Here is a 15,788-nt window from a genome sequence, read left to right as displayed (position 1 = left end):
ATGTTACTTTCTCTCCATCAAAATTATGGTTATCAAACTCGCGAGTTAACTCGTTAACTCATCCGAGTTTACGTTTTTACTAATAGCTTTCGAGTTAACTCGGAAGCAAACTCGTTTTTGGAGTAAACTCGAATGTGAACTCGGTGAACTTGCTCAAACTCACAAGTTTAGTACCAAGTTGGCGAGTTCGAAGGAGAAGTTTTTTAAACTAAAAAATGGCGGCCATCATAGTCATTTAGTGTGAGAAAGTGAAGAACACTTATAGGATTTCACTTTTGCATATGCTTTTGTGTTTTTTTCTTGACTTAATCACCATGAGATCGCTTATATTTGATGCATTGTTGCTAACTTGTAGCTCGTTGCACTGCCATTTGGTCATTGTTCGATGCACTGGTGTTTGCTTACAACCCCGCACTGTTGCATCGGGTTTCGTAGTTTTGTGTAGGAGAAAGAGTACAATAATATAAGAAAAATATAAAAAATTATAATAATATTTCATTAAAAATTAAAAAGTTATTTATAAAATCATATAATAATAAAGTATTATATTAATTATAAATAATTTTAATTTTTTTATTTAAAGTAAATTCTTACCGGTTTACGAGTCGAGTCTACAATCCGAGTTTAGTAAGTTCCCACAAATTTACATAAATTCTTGAATTTGACAACCTTGATCACAGTCATAATTTGCATTTTCTTGTTTGCACAACTTTATTTAAAGAATATATTGTGTTCTTTTTTACTATTTTTATTTATAATTGTGTTTTAATTCATAAAAATCTATAACTCTCTATTTTTAATGTTTAATCATGTAAATATTTAGAACATATATCTTTTAATATTGAGTTTTTATTAATATTATATTTCTGTATATGACTTTTACCTTTTTCATAAAAAAGTTATATAATTAATAAGTAAAAATAGTAAGATAGCATGAAAATGTATAAATATATATTTTCCCACAAAAATGAAAATGAGATAAAAAATTTGTACTATTTAAGTAAAAATAAAAAAGTAAGGAGGATGACGACGTATTTGTTCAGAAACAAAAGAGTCGAAGTAGTTACTTTAACTGAATACATTATACTATACTAAAATGTGTATCCTTAAATATGTACAAAACGAGGTTAAACCATCAACCTAGTGTAAGGCGAACCTATGGTTCGAAGATGTAAGGCCCACTTTTCGTGCTGTCCTTTTTCTTAAGACTGCCCCTAACCTTTGGGACTTAGGACTGGCCCAAAGGGGAAAACCTGACCTAAATCTGCCCAAAACCCTAATGCTGGTGCTTTTTGCGTAAAACAAATTTTCGCACACCCTTGAGCTGCTGCTGCCGTCTCTACTAGGGTTTGGTCCTCCGTTCCGTTCGAGTTAGTTCAACCCCGTTGCTCCTGCACGTAAGTTTGTTCCATGACCTTAAACCCTCTCTAAGTTATTTTCGTGTTCTATGTTGGGGTTCACTGTAGTAAACCTAATCTCCCTTCTGTGCCACTATCTCCAGCTCTTCAATCTGCTCGTGGAGCTGCTGTAGTGGTGGGCTTAGGTGTCAAAGTTATTTGCTAGTTCATTCCAGGTAAGGAAAGTTAGGACCCTTGGTTGCTTGTGTTTTTCCGTTGTTTTGTCGTCATTTCGTGTTTGTATGGCTTGGTTATCGTTGTGTCCGATTTGGATTGAGTTAAAGCATGTTTTGGTTCGTGGTTTTGGCTGTTGTACGAGAAAACAGTGGCGAGTGCTGGTTTTCTCGCCCAAGCGAACTAGTCTCGCCTAGGCGAGATTATCAAAGGCTCGCCCAGGTTTTTGTTATTCGAATTGTCGCCTAGGCGACGTGCGTTCTTTTTTAGCGAGGAGTGCTCTCGCCTAGGCGAGAAGGGACTCGCCTGAGCGAGACCTCGCAGAGTCCCCTGTCCCCTCGTCGGGCCCTCACCTAGGCGAGATGGGATTCGCCTGAGCGAGAGGGTCCCTCTCGCCTAAGCAAGCCCTGTTAGCTTGAGCGAGGCAACGGGCAGGTTTTGATGTTGTTATTGAGTGGTTCACTGATGTGTGGCTTGTTTATCTGACCCAAATGCTTTACTAGAAGGGTTGCATAATGATGGCATGATTAATATGTTACATTTGAAATGGAAATGGCATGTTATTTGATTGGGTATGAATTGGAAAGCATGAGTTGTATGAATTGTTGATTATACATGATATTTATGTTATGGGAAATTCCTGATTGGTAGGTGGAACATGTTTAAAGTATGGGTAGGGCATAATTCCATGACTCTTGTAGTGAGAGATCTTAGTGGCGCCTCATCGATTGGACATAATTCCATGGACCCTCTTAAGGGGAGTCCTTGGTGGTGCCTCGACAAAAGGACGTAATTTTACGGGGGGTCGTGGTGGTGCCTTAGGGCCAGGGCGTAATTCCACGAAGGCCACGTGGTGGTACCTCCTGTAAGGGTATAATTCCGTGAAGGCCTCGCGGTGACGCCTCATTGCTAGGACATAATTCCACTGTCACGTGGTGGTGCCTCAATTACGTATCCGAATAGTTAAATCTTAGGGTTTTATATGGATGGGTACTTCACATGTGGGTGTTTGCTATGTATGTTTGAATGTGAAATGGTATGTTGAGTGCCTGATATGATGACTTCTTCGCTAGCTTACCCTTTTGCTTGCTTGTGTGTTATGCGTGGTCTCTTCCTTTACAATGATCATCAACCTTGTTGATGGGAGTAGATGTGAGAACCCTTGGCAGTGGTGATGATAATAGGGATGCTGCAACTTGATGGATTGGATGGGTATTGGACCCACTGCGGTGCCCATTACTGGATGATTTTATTAGTTATGTTTTTTTTTCTTGTCCGAACAAGACCTAGTATAATTATTTGTTTTTTCAGTGTATTTCTGTTTGGGCCGTGTGGAGCCCTTTTCTTGTAATCTGGGTATATTTGACGTATTGCCTTTATACCCTAAACCCCGAATATTCATGTATGTGATGTTTTATTAATTTGAGGTTATTCAGTTTTTGGAATGTTACGGAAGATGTTTTTAAATGTTTAGTAAAAGAGTTTATGTTTAGATTTGTTCTTTCAGCTCTTTTTTGTCAGAAGAAGGGGTAGTTATGTGTTTATCTTTTATATAATGTTGAATATAAAATACAATGGTGATCTTACTTTAAAATCTCATTCTATAAAAAAATTTATAATTTAATTTTTATTTAATTTTAAAAAGTATTCATTAAATAAATTTTAATTACTTAAAATTAAAGTATCAAATTAAAAATATTAATAATTGTTGTTTTAACTTAATGATAATGAAAATAAGAATAGTAATATTTCTAAAATCTTATCCTAAGTTTTTATTCAATTCAAGTGATAAATTTTCTTCTTATATTTATTCTCTTCTCTTGAAAATGCAAGTTCTTCTTTTTTATATTTTTTTGTCTTATGTTCATTCGCAAGATTTTAAGAGCTTTGATCGTTCCTATTTTGCATGTCATATATTTTGTTTTCCCACGTGCCTTTGTTTGTATTGTTTTTATCCAATTTGATTTCTATTTTCGTTTTTTCTCTCGGCAATCAATTAGGGTGTGAATAAATTTAAATTATATTGTAAAAAAAAGTATTAATGTTGATTTTTCTATTTTTTAAAAGAAAAATGTCTTTTTAACTCCTTTTACTAGACCATATGACTTTCTTTTATATAAAATTAAAGAATTTTTATTTTGGTTCCGATAACTTCTTTGTTTTTATCTTCTATGAAATTTGAAATCACTCTTAAACTTTTATAAAATGATTGAAGCTTGATTTTATTCCCAATAAAATGATTTACACCTCTTTTTTACGTTGTTAAAATTCATTTTAAGATAAACTAAAATAATGTTTAACACTGTCTTTTATGATTTTGGTACATTTTACTTTTGTAATTTCAAAAGTGGTGCAAGTTTTTAAATAATTTCTACGAAGGAAAAGTTGTAGTGAAATAATACGATTTCATTAAAAAGAAGACATGCCAGTATAAAAAAATTTGGGTATATCTGACTTAAAATCGTATAAAAATGGTAAAACTTTCCTATAAAAATAAAGTCATGTCACAATCATACAACTTTAATTAACCTACTTAAGCAAAGTATAAATTAAATTCGTGTCAATGGCACGACTTTAATTTTGGATTTTTTATAAAAAAGTCGTCTAAGACAGTGAATTTTTTGTTTTTTAAAAATAAAAAAGAATCACATTTTCAAATGTTGTTATTAAAAATTTTAAAAATTAAAAATTTAGTTGAGTAATTAATAGGAAAATATAGTAAATATGTAGATAAAAAAGAAAACGATTTCCTTAACTCGGAGGAAATTCTAATAGCCACTCCAAAACATTTGAACACCTGCTATCATATAACTCTGGAGGAAGTTGTAATAGCCACTTCAAACATAAAGAAAATCATAAACCGTGTATTCAACATCTATGGGAGACAAAAATGTTTATTTTATAATGGAGAAGACATACTCTTAAATAAGTATGCAAAAAATTTAAAATCTTGTAAGGATGATAGTGTACTATTTATGGGGACATATGAGGCCATAAAAGCCTTTGGTATTACAATATATATTTTCGACATTGTATACGAATTAGAACATCTCAAATGTTTTCTTTATTGTTCTGTTTATTACTTTTGATTAAAAAACACAATACTAACAAAAATAGTAAAAAGATTGACATGAAATATTACATTCTGAGTGACAATTTTACAAAACAAAAGTTATAATTATAGATTTAAGAAATGGAAATATTTTACTCCCTCGTGAATATATATATATATATATATATATATATATATATATATATATATATATATATATATATATATATATTTATAGTTAAAATTACTTTTCATTAGAAGTATTAACAAAATTTATAACTAAAGAATTGTTCGAATAGAGTTGTACGAGTGAAAATAGACAACTTCTACAAGGAAGAAAAATAAGAGATAAATTATATAGCTTAGGGAAATTATTATTTAACTTTTATGGCAATTTTTCTCTAATACTTGAGAGCAAACGAAAGTTATAGATAAAATTTGAATCCATCCCTTTTAAAGTAAAATAATAAATTTGTTGTAATAAACTTTTTCAGAAAAACAATTCAACAAAAGTTCTTAATTTAAAATTCACTTATATTAGCTTAAAAAAATAGATAAAGTAGGAGATATATCTCAAGTGTCTCTTTGTTGATACTAATATATTACAATATTTGGTAATTATCGCGTGTATGCCAAAAAGTGGAAGAAGAAAAAAATTGCTCTAAGAACCACAAAATCAGAAAAAGAAACATAGAAAACAATTAACTTACTAACTCACAATAAGTTACATCTTTGAGGTGAACTATTGTAGAAGGATGATACAAGTTAATGAGCCAATGAGGCTGAATACAAAACACTTTTCCAATCTTCTCTCTCAATGATATCAAACTATCAGGAGAGGAAATCACATGATGTTCACTCAGTTTTAGAACCAACTTCGGCAGAAGAGGTGTCCATATCATTCAGACCTAATTCTTCATTTTGTTCCCATGACCTCTCGTATTCCTCAACTGGACATTGCCAAACACAACCACAATACATCAAAAACTATGCATCACAGTCTAGATAACCACAATCATATTTTCACATACACCACATGAGACCCGTTCATCACATGTCTATGATGCCAAAGATATGGACAGTGAATGAAATCAGTATAACGATAGAAATGGAAAGGGGATAAAACAGATATTCACAAATTCAACTCAGAAAATGTCAACTTTATCTGCACAAAGTATAGCTTTATTTATGTCTGAGTTGGAAAACTTACATGCTAATTGTTTGTCCTCTTTCATATCATCAGTTGCAGGTGCTATAAAAGAATTGGCTAATGCATCATCAAGAATTAGAGTCCAAGCTTCTTCCAAACTAAGAAGCTGCATACAATGAAAGGATGCAGATAAGAAAAATTGGAATTAAGACCTTGAACCAATAAAAGTTTGAATGGGTTAAGTAAAATCCAAGCCTTCAAATTCAAATACAGGAATATGCAGTCTATTAGTGGTTGGTATTAGAGAAACATCCAACCAGTGATGTAGCTCAAAAGTAGCATGGAACATGACCACGGGTCTTTGTTGCTCAGAAAGGGACCCATCTTGTAGAATGCATTTGGTTAAAATTCCTTAAACCCTTTTCTCTTTGATATACAAAAGGAATCAACAGAAAACCCAAGTAACAAACCTAACAACCGAAAAAAACAGAAGAGATAACAAATAAGGGATAACAGGTATATATCCCTATTACACTTTGTTGTCCATCTCTTTTTTATGATAAAATTTATCAAAATGAAGTGTCAAAAGAGGAACAAAACAGGACAAAGTCTCCTCCTAAAGAGAACCAGCAATAAAAGACGACCATTTTAGAAATATGAAAGAATTTACAATGCCTGATGTTATGTATTGCACATCTTCCCTCTTTTTCCGGTCGGCCACAAAACATTGTGCAAAGAATAAATATAAAAAATTGCAATAATAACCTGATAAAGAGAATTATAAAGTGGAGAAATTTAAACCAACTCTCATAAATAGTCACGTGTTACCTTGTTTAGTCTTGTTTTGAAGTCTATCCACTTGCTTCTACTATTTTCATCAAGACTATCTCCAAAAGTAAAGCCATGGACCCTCTCAAGGCCTGAACATGCAAATCACATAAAATTATATTCTACATTGATACATTCTAGAAAAAGAATAAATAGTTTATAGGGTTAAATATGTTTGTAGCCTCTAAACTTGGACGCCTGGAATTCATCCATGTTCCAAATTTTGACACATTTTAGTCTCCAAACTTTAAAAATAAATGCATATAGTCATTTTAATTCAATAGCGTTAAAATTTTTTTGCATGCCATTTGAGCTAGAAAGTGTCAAACAATGTAAACAACTAAAATACCAGCTTGAAATATCATTTGACACATCAAAAAATTTAACGCAGTTAGGTTAGAAAGACTATATCTATTCATTTTTAAAGTTTGAAGACCAAATTGTGTTCAAGTTTGGGATAAAGATGAATTCCAATTTCGCATCAAAGTTTAAGGACTAAAACCATATTTAACCCTAAATTATATTAAAAACTAAATCACACCACAAGATCAAGAACATCATAAACATGATAAAAGAGAACAGTTTATAAACTCTACCCTTCCAAAACGGATACAAATTTGGCATTTAGAAGACTTTCAAAACATATTTGAGGTAGATTTTGGAATGAGAGAAACAAATAATGACGTTAAAGTGGTTTAAAATTGAAAGATCTATTGAAAAGAAAAATGTTTTCATCATTTTGTTACAATTGAAGCTGAACAAAGTGTATGGGTACTATGATGTCCTTTCCTTTCACAAAGATGACTCCTAGTCCTCCTATCTCATTAGGATGATGACTAGGTTATAGTTTATGTGATTGATAGAATGGATACTTACTTTCACCAATTCTTGTGATTAAACCTTCAACAGTTGTAACTATTCCTCCAAGGGTTCCGCTTGCCAGCTCCAAGTCAAGTTCCGGAACTTTTACACTTGCAGTATCAGACTAATCAAACCAAACTACTCAGTCAATAGATATAAAAGGTATAGATCTCAGATTGCATAATGTTTAAATGGTCTGGCCTACATGGGTACCATCATGACATTTTTCACAGGTTATCTTTACAAGCAAGACTGTATGGGTATCATTACAACTTTTGACATATTGAAAACAGAACATGTTCATGTTAACGTTTCTAAGTTATCTTTTGACGAATCATTTCAGCCTTCTGATAACCCCAAAATGCGAATTTAATTCCTTAAAATGCAATAGTTCCATGCAAGTGAGATGTCAAAATAAATTGAAGAATAAAGCAAAATTTTAAAGTGGGCACTGAAAGAGCTCTCATGATTAGTTTCTATACTTAGTTACTTTACACTTTCAGCAAAACAAGTTTGGAAGCTTACGTTTTTCCTGGGTTATAACCTCAATAACTAAAACCCAAAGTACCTTCTTTTTAATGAGATTTCTTTTACTGATCCCAATTTGCAGTAATTGCATACTAGAAGTAAGAAAATTACATGCTCCCTAAATGCAAGGATAAACTACAAGATCCATCATTCATCCCTTAACATATATAAATAAGAAAATACTGGATTGAGATTAGTTAAGATCACGAAAAGAATAACAGACCTTTATTACATCACGGCTAAGGTCATTGACATTCTTCACAGAAAGAGTAATTTTTTTCCCCTTTTCAGGAATTCGTCCACCAGGTTTCAACTGCAAGGTGAAAATTAATTATATTCCAGCCCTAAAAAGACAGCCACACTCAAGAATCAGCTTACCTCAGAGTTGCGGTAGCCACAGGCATCACATGTGGATGCCATAACAATTACTTCTTGAAAGTAAGGAATATCTGTCCATTGTTAAGCTCAACACTGGAAGAAATACCAAGAATTGTTCACGCAACAATATAGGATATAAAATTGGCACTTGGCATTGACACAATCATCAAGAAAGCAAATAAATATTATCTAGTTTTTACCCGATGTACATGTCAACATTGTAGACATATGTTTCATTTTGAAATTAATGTTGAGTAGATTAAATCCATAGTCAAGTTTCTGAAATTTGAAAGTAGATCATTTTCAGGATTTTTATTGAACACATGGTTATCCAAGAAATATTCAGCACCAAATCGATGACACTAAACTTCAAGTTTCAATTTAAATATATGAAACATAGAATCAAAACAGAAGTTGAAATAAAGAAAAACCATCCCCTATATTTTATACCATTTCAGTTTACTGCAGACCAAAAAAGTGACTAAAGCTCCAAATTTCAACTCGAATACAAAAACGGAATCAAAGAAAGATAATAGTTTATATAAGTTTATTTTACCCCACAAAGCTATGCACTCTTGCATACACAAAATATAAATCCTCTTTAACCCAATAAATTTTAAATTATAGTTGTGATCGAGTTTAAAATGACAGAATCCTTCTAAAGAAATGTAACATGATCAAACAATATCCCAAGGGAAATATTGAAAATGCCAAGAGGATACTGGTGACAAACATTCGAGTCTCACACTTAGAAGCACAGGCACCACAAGTAGATGGGAAAGTCATCACCTGTCAAGAAAAAGCAGCAATTTGGCACCGAGTGAACAAACAAACAAGGCCAAAGCTCAGTACAGATAACTATATAGTTCAGTAATTGTACCTCTTCCGGTGCAGTATATCGAAATAAGGCTTCAGCCATTTCGGCACTGTTACTCTGAGCAATGGCTCGATGGCCAGCTGTCGCACCTATTGATCCATGTGGTTCTCTCCTTACTTGATCAGTAGGCACAGCTTCTCCCCCTTCGGAAGCATCAACATGAGTTCTTTCAATCTGTGTGGAATCAACAACGTATCCCAATGATGCTTGTTGCTCAGGAGTTCTCTCATAAAACTTGATCGTCAAAGATGGATCAGATGACGGTGCAAACCTATTCAATGTGTTCTCCATTTACTTAAAATAGTACCAGATAGTGGACTAATATTACCAAGTATCAAATGACGGTACAAGTTTGCCTAACCAACAAAAATATGTTTGTCTTGACCAATTTAAAATAAGTTAAAAGATACAGTATGGTATGATTCAGAAAGGCATGCATCTAAACCAAAGTCACGCACAAGCACAAAGTGACTAAATTTGAGCCCATACATAGGTCCACACAATTTAAAAACTAAACTACACTCATTTCTTGAACAACAAATCCAGGAGGTTGCTCCCCATATTTTATCACTGAATGCCTTTTGTCATTTACTTGTATGTGAAGGATACCTAAGCCTCTACTTTTATAACATCTTCTCTATTAAAATACTTTTATTAATTTAAAAAAATCAACAAGGTATAATTGCTTACGGGTTTTCGATGAAGCTGTTTCCAGCAGGATCATCAAGAATAAAGGTGATAGCTGATTCTCCTGTTGCACAGGCTCGCAGTTTCACCAAGAACTGATCAATTGCTTCAGCTGTCTCTGGAGCCACTTTCTAGCAGGTAGAAAGCATAACAATAATTAAGTTATTTAAAGAGAAACTCATATTTCAAACAAAAATAGCCCAGAAACAAATAGTACTTTGCGTTCCTCTTGAAGGGCCTGAAGTTCATCAGCTGCTCTCATAAGTATCCCTTCCACCTATAATTACAGAGCAAAAGATATAGTTGAATAATTTGACTAACAAATTTTCAACAGTTCAATGTTCATGAATTTTCACAAAAGGAGCGTTACAGTTCTCTGATGCCTACAATTTACATTTCCAATTGTAGAAACTAAGAATAATATTCACGATGGGCATCATCATGGCTACAAAATACAGGGTGCATATGGAAACTGCCAAAGTTATGATATGATTGAGTCAGACCTAGAGCTTCAGAAATCTAAACTAAACCAAACAAACTAAAAATCAATAGACTAAAAGGATAGCAATCTCTTCTTTTTAATTCAGCAATTGTTTTGACCAAACAGAAAGGACACATTGACATCTTTATTCAGTAGATGACTATACACAGGAAGAGTAAATTTAGCCATTTTAAAATAAAAATGCAGTGTGAGAATGGAGATTTCCACTGACAAGAAATAACGGGTAACTCCCCGACCTACCCAGGAAAAAAAAATTGAACAAGCAAACCTGTCATTATCAGGAACGGAAAACAACAAAGTAAATTGAAATATGTATCAGAAGTACCGTTGACAGACTACCACGCTGAGCCTCTGGTGGAATCTCAAAATCCAGTTCAGGTATCTGCACAATCATACATATAAGTAAGGTCCCCTTTGAATAAATTTATTACAAAGTAGACAGTGAATTTTCCAATAATAGAGCTAGATTAGTCACTAAAATTTAGAATCAACATTTTAAATTGCTTCTTTCACAAAAAATATCTATCTTTCTAACTATCTAGATAGATAGCAAATAGATAAATAGGTAGGTAAATAATATGAGCTCAACTAAGACTATGTGGCTTAGCCCTAAGACTTCAAAGAGACAAGAACCACAGTGTCAATGAACTAAAGAATTTTCAAGATTACAATCTAAATATGAAACAGAGTACACAAGTTTAAATAGATATAAAGAAAATAAACAACAAATTTAAATACCTTAATGGTAGCAGATTCTGATTTAACCACTTGACGATTTAGCATCTACATTCAATAAACTTGTCAGACACTTGTATAAACAAATTATCATAACAGTAAACAAAAAAGACAAGCTTACAAATAAAAATAAAATAATCCCGAGTAAGCATACATAGGCCATAATTTATTCTATACGGCTATTTTATGGACGAGCTTATGTTTCATGCAATAAAACCTACTGGTTAGTGAAACATTAATTAGTATATGCATCAATGTTCTACCCAGGAAAATTTAAATTTTCATATTTCTTTCCCTATTTTGTATGACAAACATGCATATACTATTTTCAAAAAGCCTCCTAGCTTCATAATTAGATCTGTAATCCCAGTTTGACCATTTCCTTTATAAACATGGTGAGAAAAGGGGTAAGAAAAAACTGAACTAGGACTGCAGCATTCTTTCCAGATTCCACCACTGAGGTGCCTGTCTTACTTTATTCAGTAAAATGCTCACAATATACCAGTCATGCCAGTTGCAGTGTTTTTAATTGCAAAGATCAGAATAAGGTGCTAAGACTGGAAAAGTCACTGGCAGGAGGAAGGAGGCAGGATGCCTAAGAGAACAAAGTAAGACCATATTATTAAAAAAAGAAAGAGTTCATTATAGTGCCACACCAGAAAGTTCTTTTAAAATTTGAACGGATGTTACTATCCTATAGCCTCATTCAGAATGGCTTTTAGTTTTTCAGCACAGTTTTCAGTTGTAAATTTCAAAACAAAGACAATATTAGTAGTAGTGATGATGATTGTGTTGGCAGAAACAGTGATAGTAGTCGTAGCAATAATGATGATGGTCATAGCAATAGTAGAGGAGGTGTTTCAAAATTAAGTGAAAAAATATTCCAAGCTCCATTTTGGCTAAATGCATTTTGTTTTGAAAATTGCATTTGAACTGAAAACCCACAGTCACCCAAAATGGGGCTTACAATATTTTAATGTGTATATTAAAATTTTCACCAGATAGAATATGGAAGAAGACTGAAGAGCACAATCATGCTCTAACTCACCATTACTGTTTTTACTAAGCTTCTCATGATTAAGTTTTGCCATGCATTTGTATCATTGTATGCATGCTTATCATTGTATGCATGCTTATCAAAATTGAGATTTGGATTGATTTAGTGAGCTTGGTTGGACAGTACGAGAAAGCCAAAATTGGCCCTGAATCAATTTGTTTTGGGCCTATGTAGAACACACATTTTGTGATTCACTAGTTCTCTCTTGTGAGTCTCTGTCCATTTGGGTGTTGACTATGTTACTATGTTATTTATTGTTAACATTTTTTATGGTAAGCAAACTCTTACGAGTTTAAGACAAGTTTAAAAAGCCTCCACGTGCTTCTATGAACTCTTAAGTTTGACAATCTTGATTGCATGCCATCTTGCGTCAACTAGTTTCATATCATTACATGATAAATGTCTTTTACAATGTTCAACTCGATATTCTACCTAGGATAAGGAGGAGATTAGAAACTCGTAGATAGGGGATCTTAACTTGGATGGTAAGATCTTAGGATTTTACCTAAAATGCAAAATTATACATATATAGTATATATGCATAAGACTATCATAAACAAAGAAAATAACCTCTTAAATCACAGTATTAAAACAAAAGTACATTTAAAAACTATAACAATAGTAAGTCATAGTATCCAAATAGTATAATCAGAAATGTGGGAAAGAAATAGTTAATTCTATTTTTTTAGTTGACTAGAAAATTATGCTGTTGAACTTTCTTATAACTTAAGTTTAGGATTTAGGTTAACCACACAATACTTATTAAGTAAATTCTTCCAAGCCTTATGCGGAATTTATACTCACCCACTCACACCTATCACAATGAGGGTTCACCCACTCACACCTATCACAATGAGGGTTCACGAGGCTGCAAATTATGGTGGACCAGGGTTGTCCTTAATTAATGTGCATTAGAGCCGCCAACCCCTATTCCAAGGCCTATCAGTCCGGATTCGGCCAATGCAGGTGACCCAGAAACTGATTTAGGATTGGCTTTGTACCGTCATAGAATTTGAGATTAGTGCTATAATCAACCCCACAAAATTAACTTGTACGGTAAGGATTACTGAGCTGAAAATGTTGCTACAGCCAAAGGAAGGTGCAATAATAGAAGTTAAAGGTGGCACTAGTCTAGGAAACAATGGAATCAGAGTCAAGGTATGCAGTTGTGACAAAGAAAAGGTTGAACAGTGCAAGATGGAGAAGGTTACGAATGGGTTGGGAAGGGCTTCACAAATGAGAAGAAAGAAATTTTCCAGGGTGTGTTCAAATCATGGGACAGTATGATCCTACAAGGTAAATATTGATTCTAACACCAATGGTCGTCTAACTTAAACATGGTTGCTATTTAAGAGAAAGACATCGGCAAAAGTATGAAAAATCATCCTTCAAACTAGGGCAGTCACTAGTGTCAAGAACCTCAGCATGGACATTAACTGAATGGGAAGAAGATAGATGATAAAGAGTATTGCAGTACCTCCACCCATATCAGTATTGTATGTACCCTGATTACTACAACATGTTTTAGAATTCATCTAGGGGCCATATATGTTTTGTTATATCATTTATAATTAACATTTTGGGATGGGGAGTCGAAATTTGAATAAACCCAACCTTCTGCTCGCCTGATGGGATTGCCAAAGTGTAACGACAACCACGTGGTTGAATTTCACCAGCAAACTGTACTTCATTGTTCCTAACAGATAATAATCAATAACTTATGAGAAAGATTAAAGGAACCAATAACATTGAATGCCCGAGAGGAGGGCATAGACTAAAAGGCTTACCTCTCACCACAGTGTGGACATTCGAAAGCTGATAACAAAATCTGCAGAAAAGGTAAATGTGGCGAGTGTTATATTTAAGAAAACAAAAGGACAGACAAAACAAAAGAAACAGCAGATAAAAATAACAGTATGTAATATGATCCATTGTCTAATTTGTGAATCAATAATGATAATTCATTTAATTAAAATATGTAATAAAAAACATCAGGAAAAACAAAAAGTGAATGAGGCCTAAGCTTAAGGATAACAGAAATAAAGGTGAAATTTAACTACATATATGATATATCCCAATACCTATCAATGAAGGATCAAAAACAGTAACCACTTGCCAATCGCAAGAGCAAATGGAGCAAAAAACAAGACATACCTTTCTGAAGTGAGGAATTAAAGTCAATAAAAATCTTGTGATCCCCTGACAAAAACATGACAGAAATTCAGGTCAGGTAATAAAATTTAAAAACTTTGGATGAAGATACAATATTAAGGCTTAGGGTGTACTTGAATCATTTCTTGACTAATAAATAATTGTTTCCTTGATTTTAAACATGGCCATGGATAGAACAACACAAAAGATGAAACACACAAAAGTGTAAATATTCATTACACAATTATTACTCGGGTAACAATGTCGCTTGTAAATAAATGAAGAGCTAACTATTCAACTAGTCCTAGTCCATAATTAAGAGCTTAATTAAGTTCCCATTACATGAAACTTATATCAAAAATTTGATTACTAAAATAAACTAGAAAATGGTACACTGATCATTTTCTGCCAAAAGCTTATGCTAAACAAATAGTACTATTACAAGTCACTTTTACAAACTTGGGCAAAATGAAAACTACATTACCTCATAAACCCCAACTAAACGCATTGATGAATAAATTAAACACACCACCGGCTCATAAACAAGGTGCATGGTTTAGAACATGAGAAACTTCACCAACAAGTGCAAAATGAATGGTATAATGGATACAAATTAAACTCATTGACGCAGGAGAAGAAAAAAACAAGGTGCATTACTTAAACTTTGTCAACGTTGACCAAGTAATTACGAGGGAAGAGAAAAAAAAAAGAGTAAAAATGAAGGACCACAGCACATATTATATTAAAAGCAATGACGCAAAGAAGAAACAAAAATAACAAATGAGCAGGACATGAACTTCTAACGTTCACCAAGTAATTACGAAGAACGCCAAAAGAAGGAGTAAAAGTAATCGAGTATTGAATACAAATTAAACGCATTGACGTAGAGGAAGAAGAAAACCAAAGCGCATGCAAAGTAGCAACGAACATTCTGAATTCATTGAAAAGCCAAAGGAAAATCAAGCAGTGACGGAAAATGGGAGAAGCTTACGTTTTCACCACAGCGCATGCAAAGACTTTCGAGGCTGTAGAGAGGAGCGTCACCGTCATCAGCTGAAACGGCTTCCACAACCGATCCTACGTCCACGATTTGCTCGCTTTTCACATTCCCTTCCATTACTCAATTCCACGATTCACTTCGTGTTATTGTGGGAACCTTCAATTTCAACCAGTGACGAGAGTTCATGAACCGCTGCAAAAGGAGAATTCTGAGTATTAGTCTGTTTTGTGCTGGGGAAGAAGACGCTGGAAGGAACTAGGGTACACGTCATCGGGTTAAGTTATTCGGGTCGGGCCATTTTATGGCCAAGTACTTGTTCGAGCATTTTATGGCCCATACTTATTGGATTTTAATATTAAAACCTTAATACCAATTTTAATTTTATTGGAATTTTCAAACATGTCCCTAGTT

General features: G+C 33.5%; 1 protein-coding gene across 1 annotated transcript; it reads right to left on the bottom strand.

The window, feature by feature from the left end:
- Nucleotides 1-5,299: 5,299 nt before the first annotated feature.
- On the bottom strand, nt 5,300-15,623 carry LOC114195681 (zinc finger protein ZPR1-like). The gene is made up of 16 exons (XM_028086227.1): nt 15,369-15,623; nt 14,381-14,425; nt 14,014-14,054; nt 13,841-13,922; nt 11,173-11,217; nt 10,760-10,816; nt 10,150-10,209; nt 9,936-10,063; nt 9,249-9,516; nt 9,091-9,157; nt 8,369-8,439; nt 8,214-8,303; nt 7,478-7,586; nt 6,602-6,693; nt 5,834-5,939; nt 5,300-5,573 (listed from the first exon to the last, which is right to left on the bottom strand). Exons 1-16 carry the CDS (start codon nt 15,492-15,494, stop codon nt 5,479-5,481), a joined length of 1,482 nt encoding a protein of 493 aa, XP_027942028.1. The 5' UTR covers nt 15,495-15,623; the 3' UTR covers nt 5,300-5,478.
- Nucleotides 15,624-15,788: the final 165 nt, after the last annotated feature.

This window comes from Vigna unguiculata, chromosome 8, assembly GCF_004118075.2.
Source record: "Vigna unguiculata cultivar IT97K-499-35 chromosome 8, ASM411807v1, whole genome shotgun sequence".
In the NCBI taxonomy this organism is placed as follows: Eukaryota; Viridiplantae; Streptophyta; class Magnoliopsida; order Fabales; family Fabaceae; genus Vigna; species Vigna unguiculata.
This window is presented reverse-complemented; position numbering and strand designations above follow the sequence as displayed.

Excerpts from the sequence above, each read along its gene's own strand:
- LOC114195681 (XM_028086227.1), bottom strand. The coding sequence starts at position 15,494 with ATGGAAGGGAATGTGAAAAGCGAGCAAATCGTGGACGTAGGATCGGTT. Across the intron at positions 10,210-10,759 it reads AGCGTGGTAGTCTGTCAACG|GTGGAAGGGATACTTATGAG; the intron begins GTACTTCTGATA and ends CTGTAATTATAG. Across the intron at positions 5,574-5,833 it reads AGAGGACAAACAATTAGCAT|TTGAGGAATACGAGAGGTCA; the intron begins GTAAGTTTTCCA and ends GGCAATGTCCAG.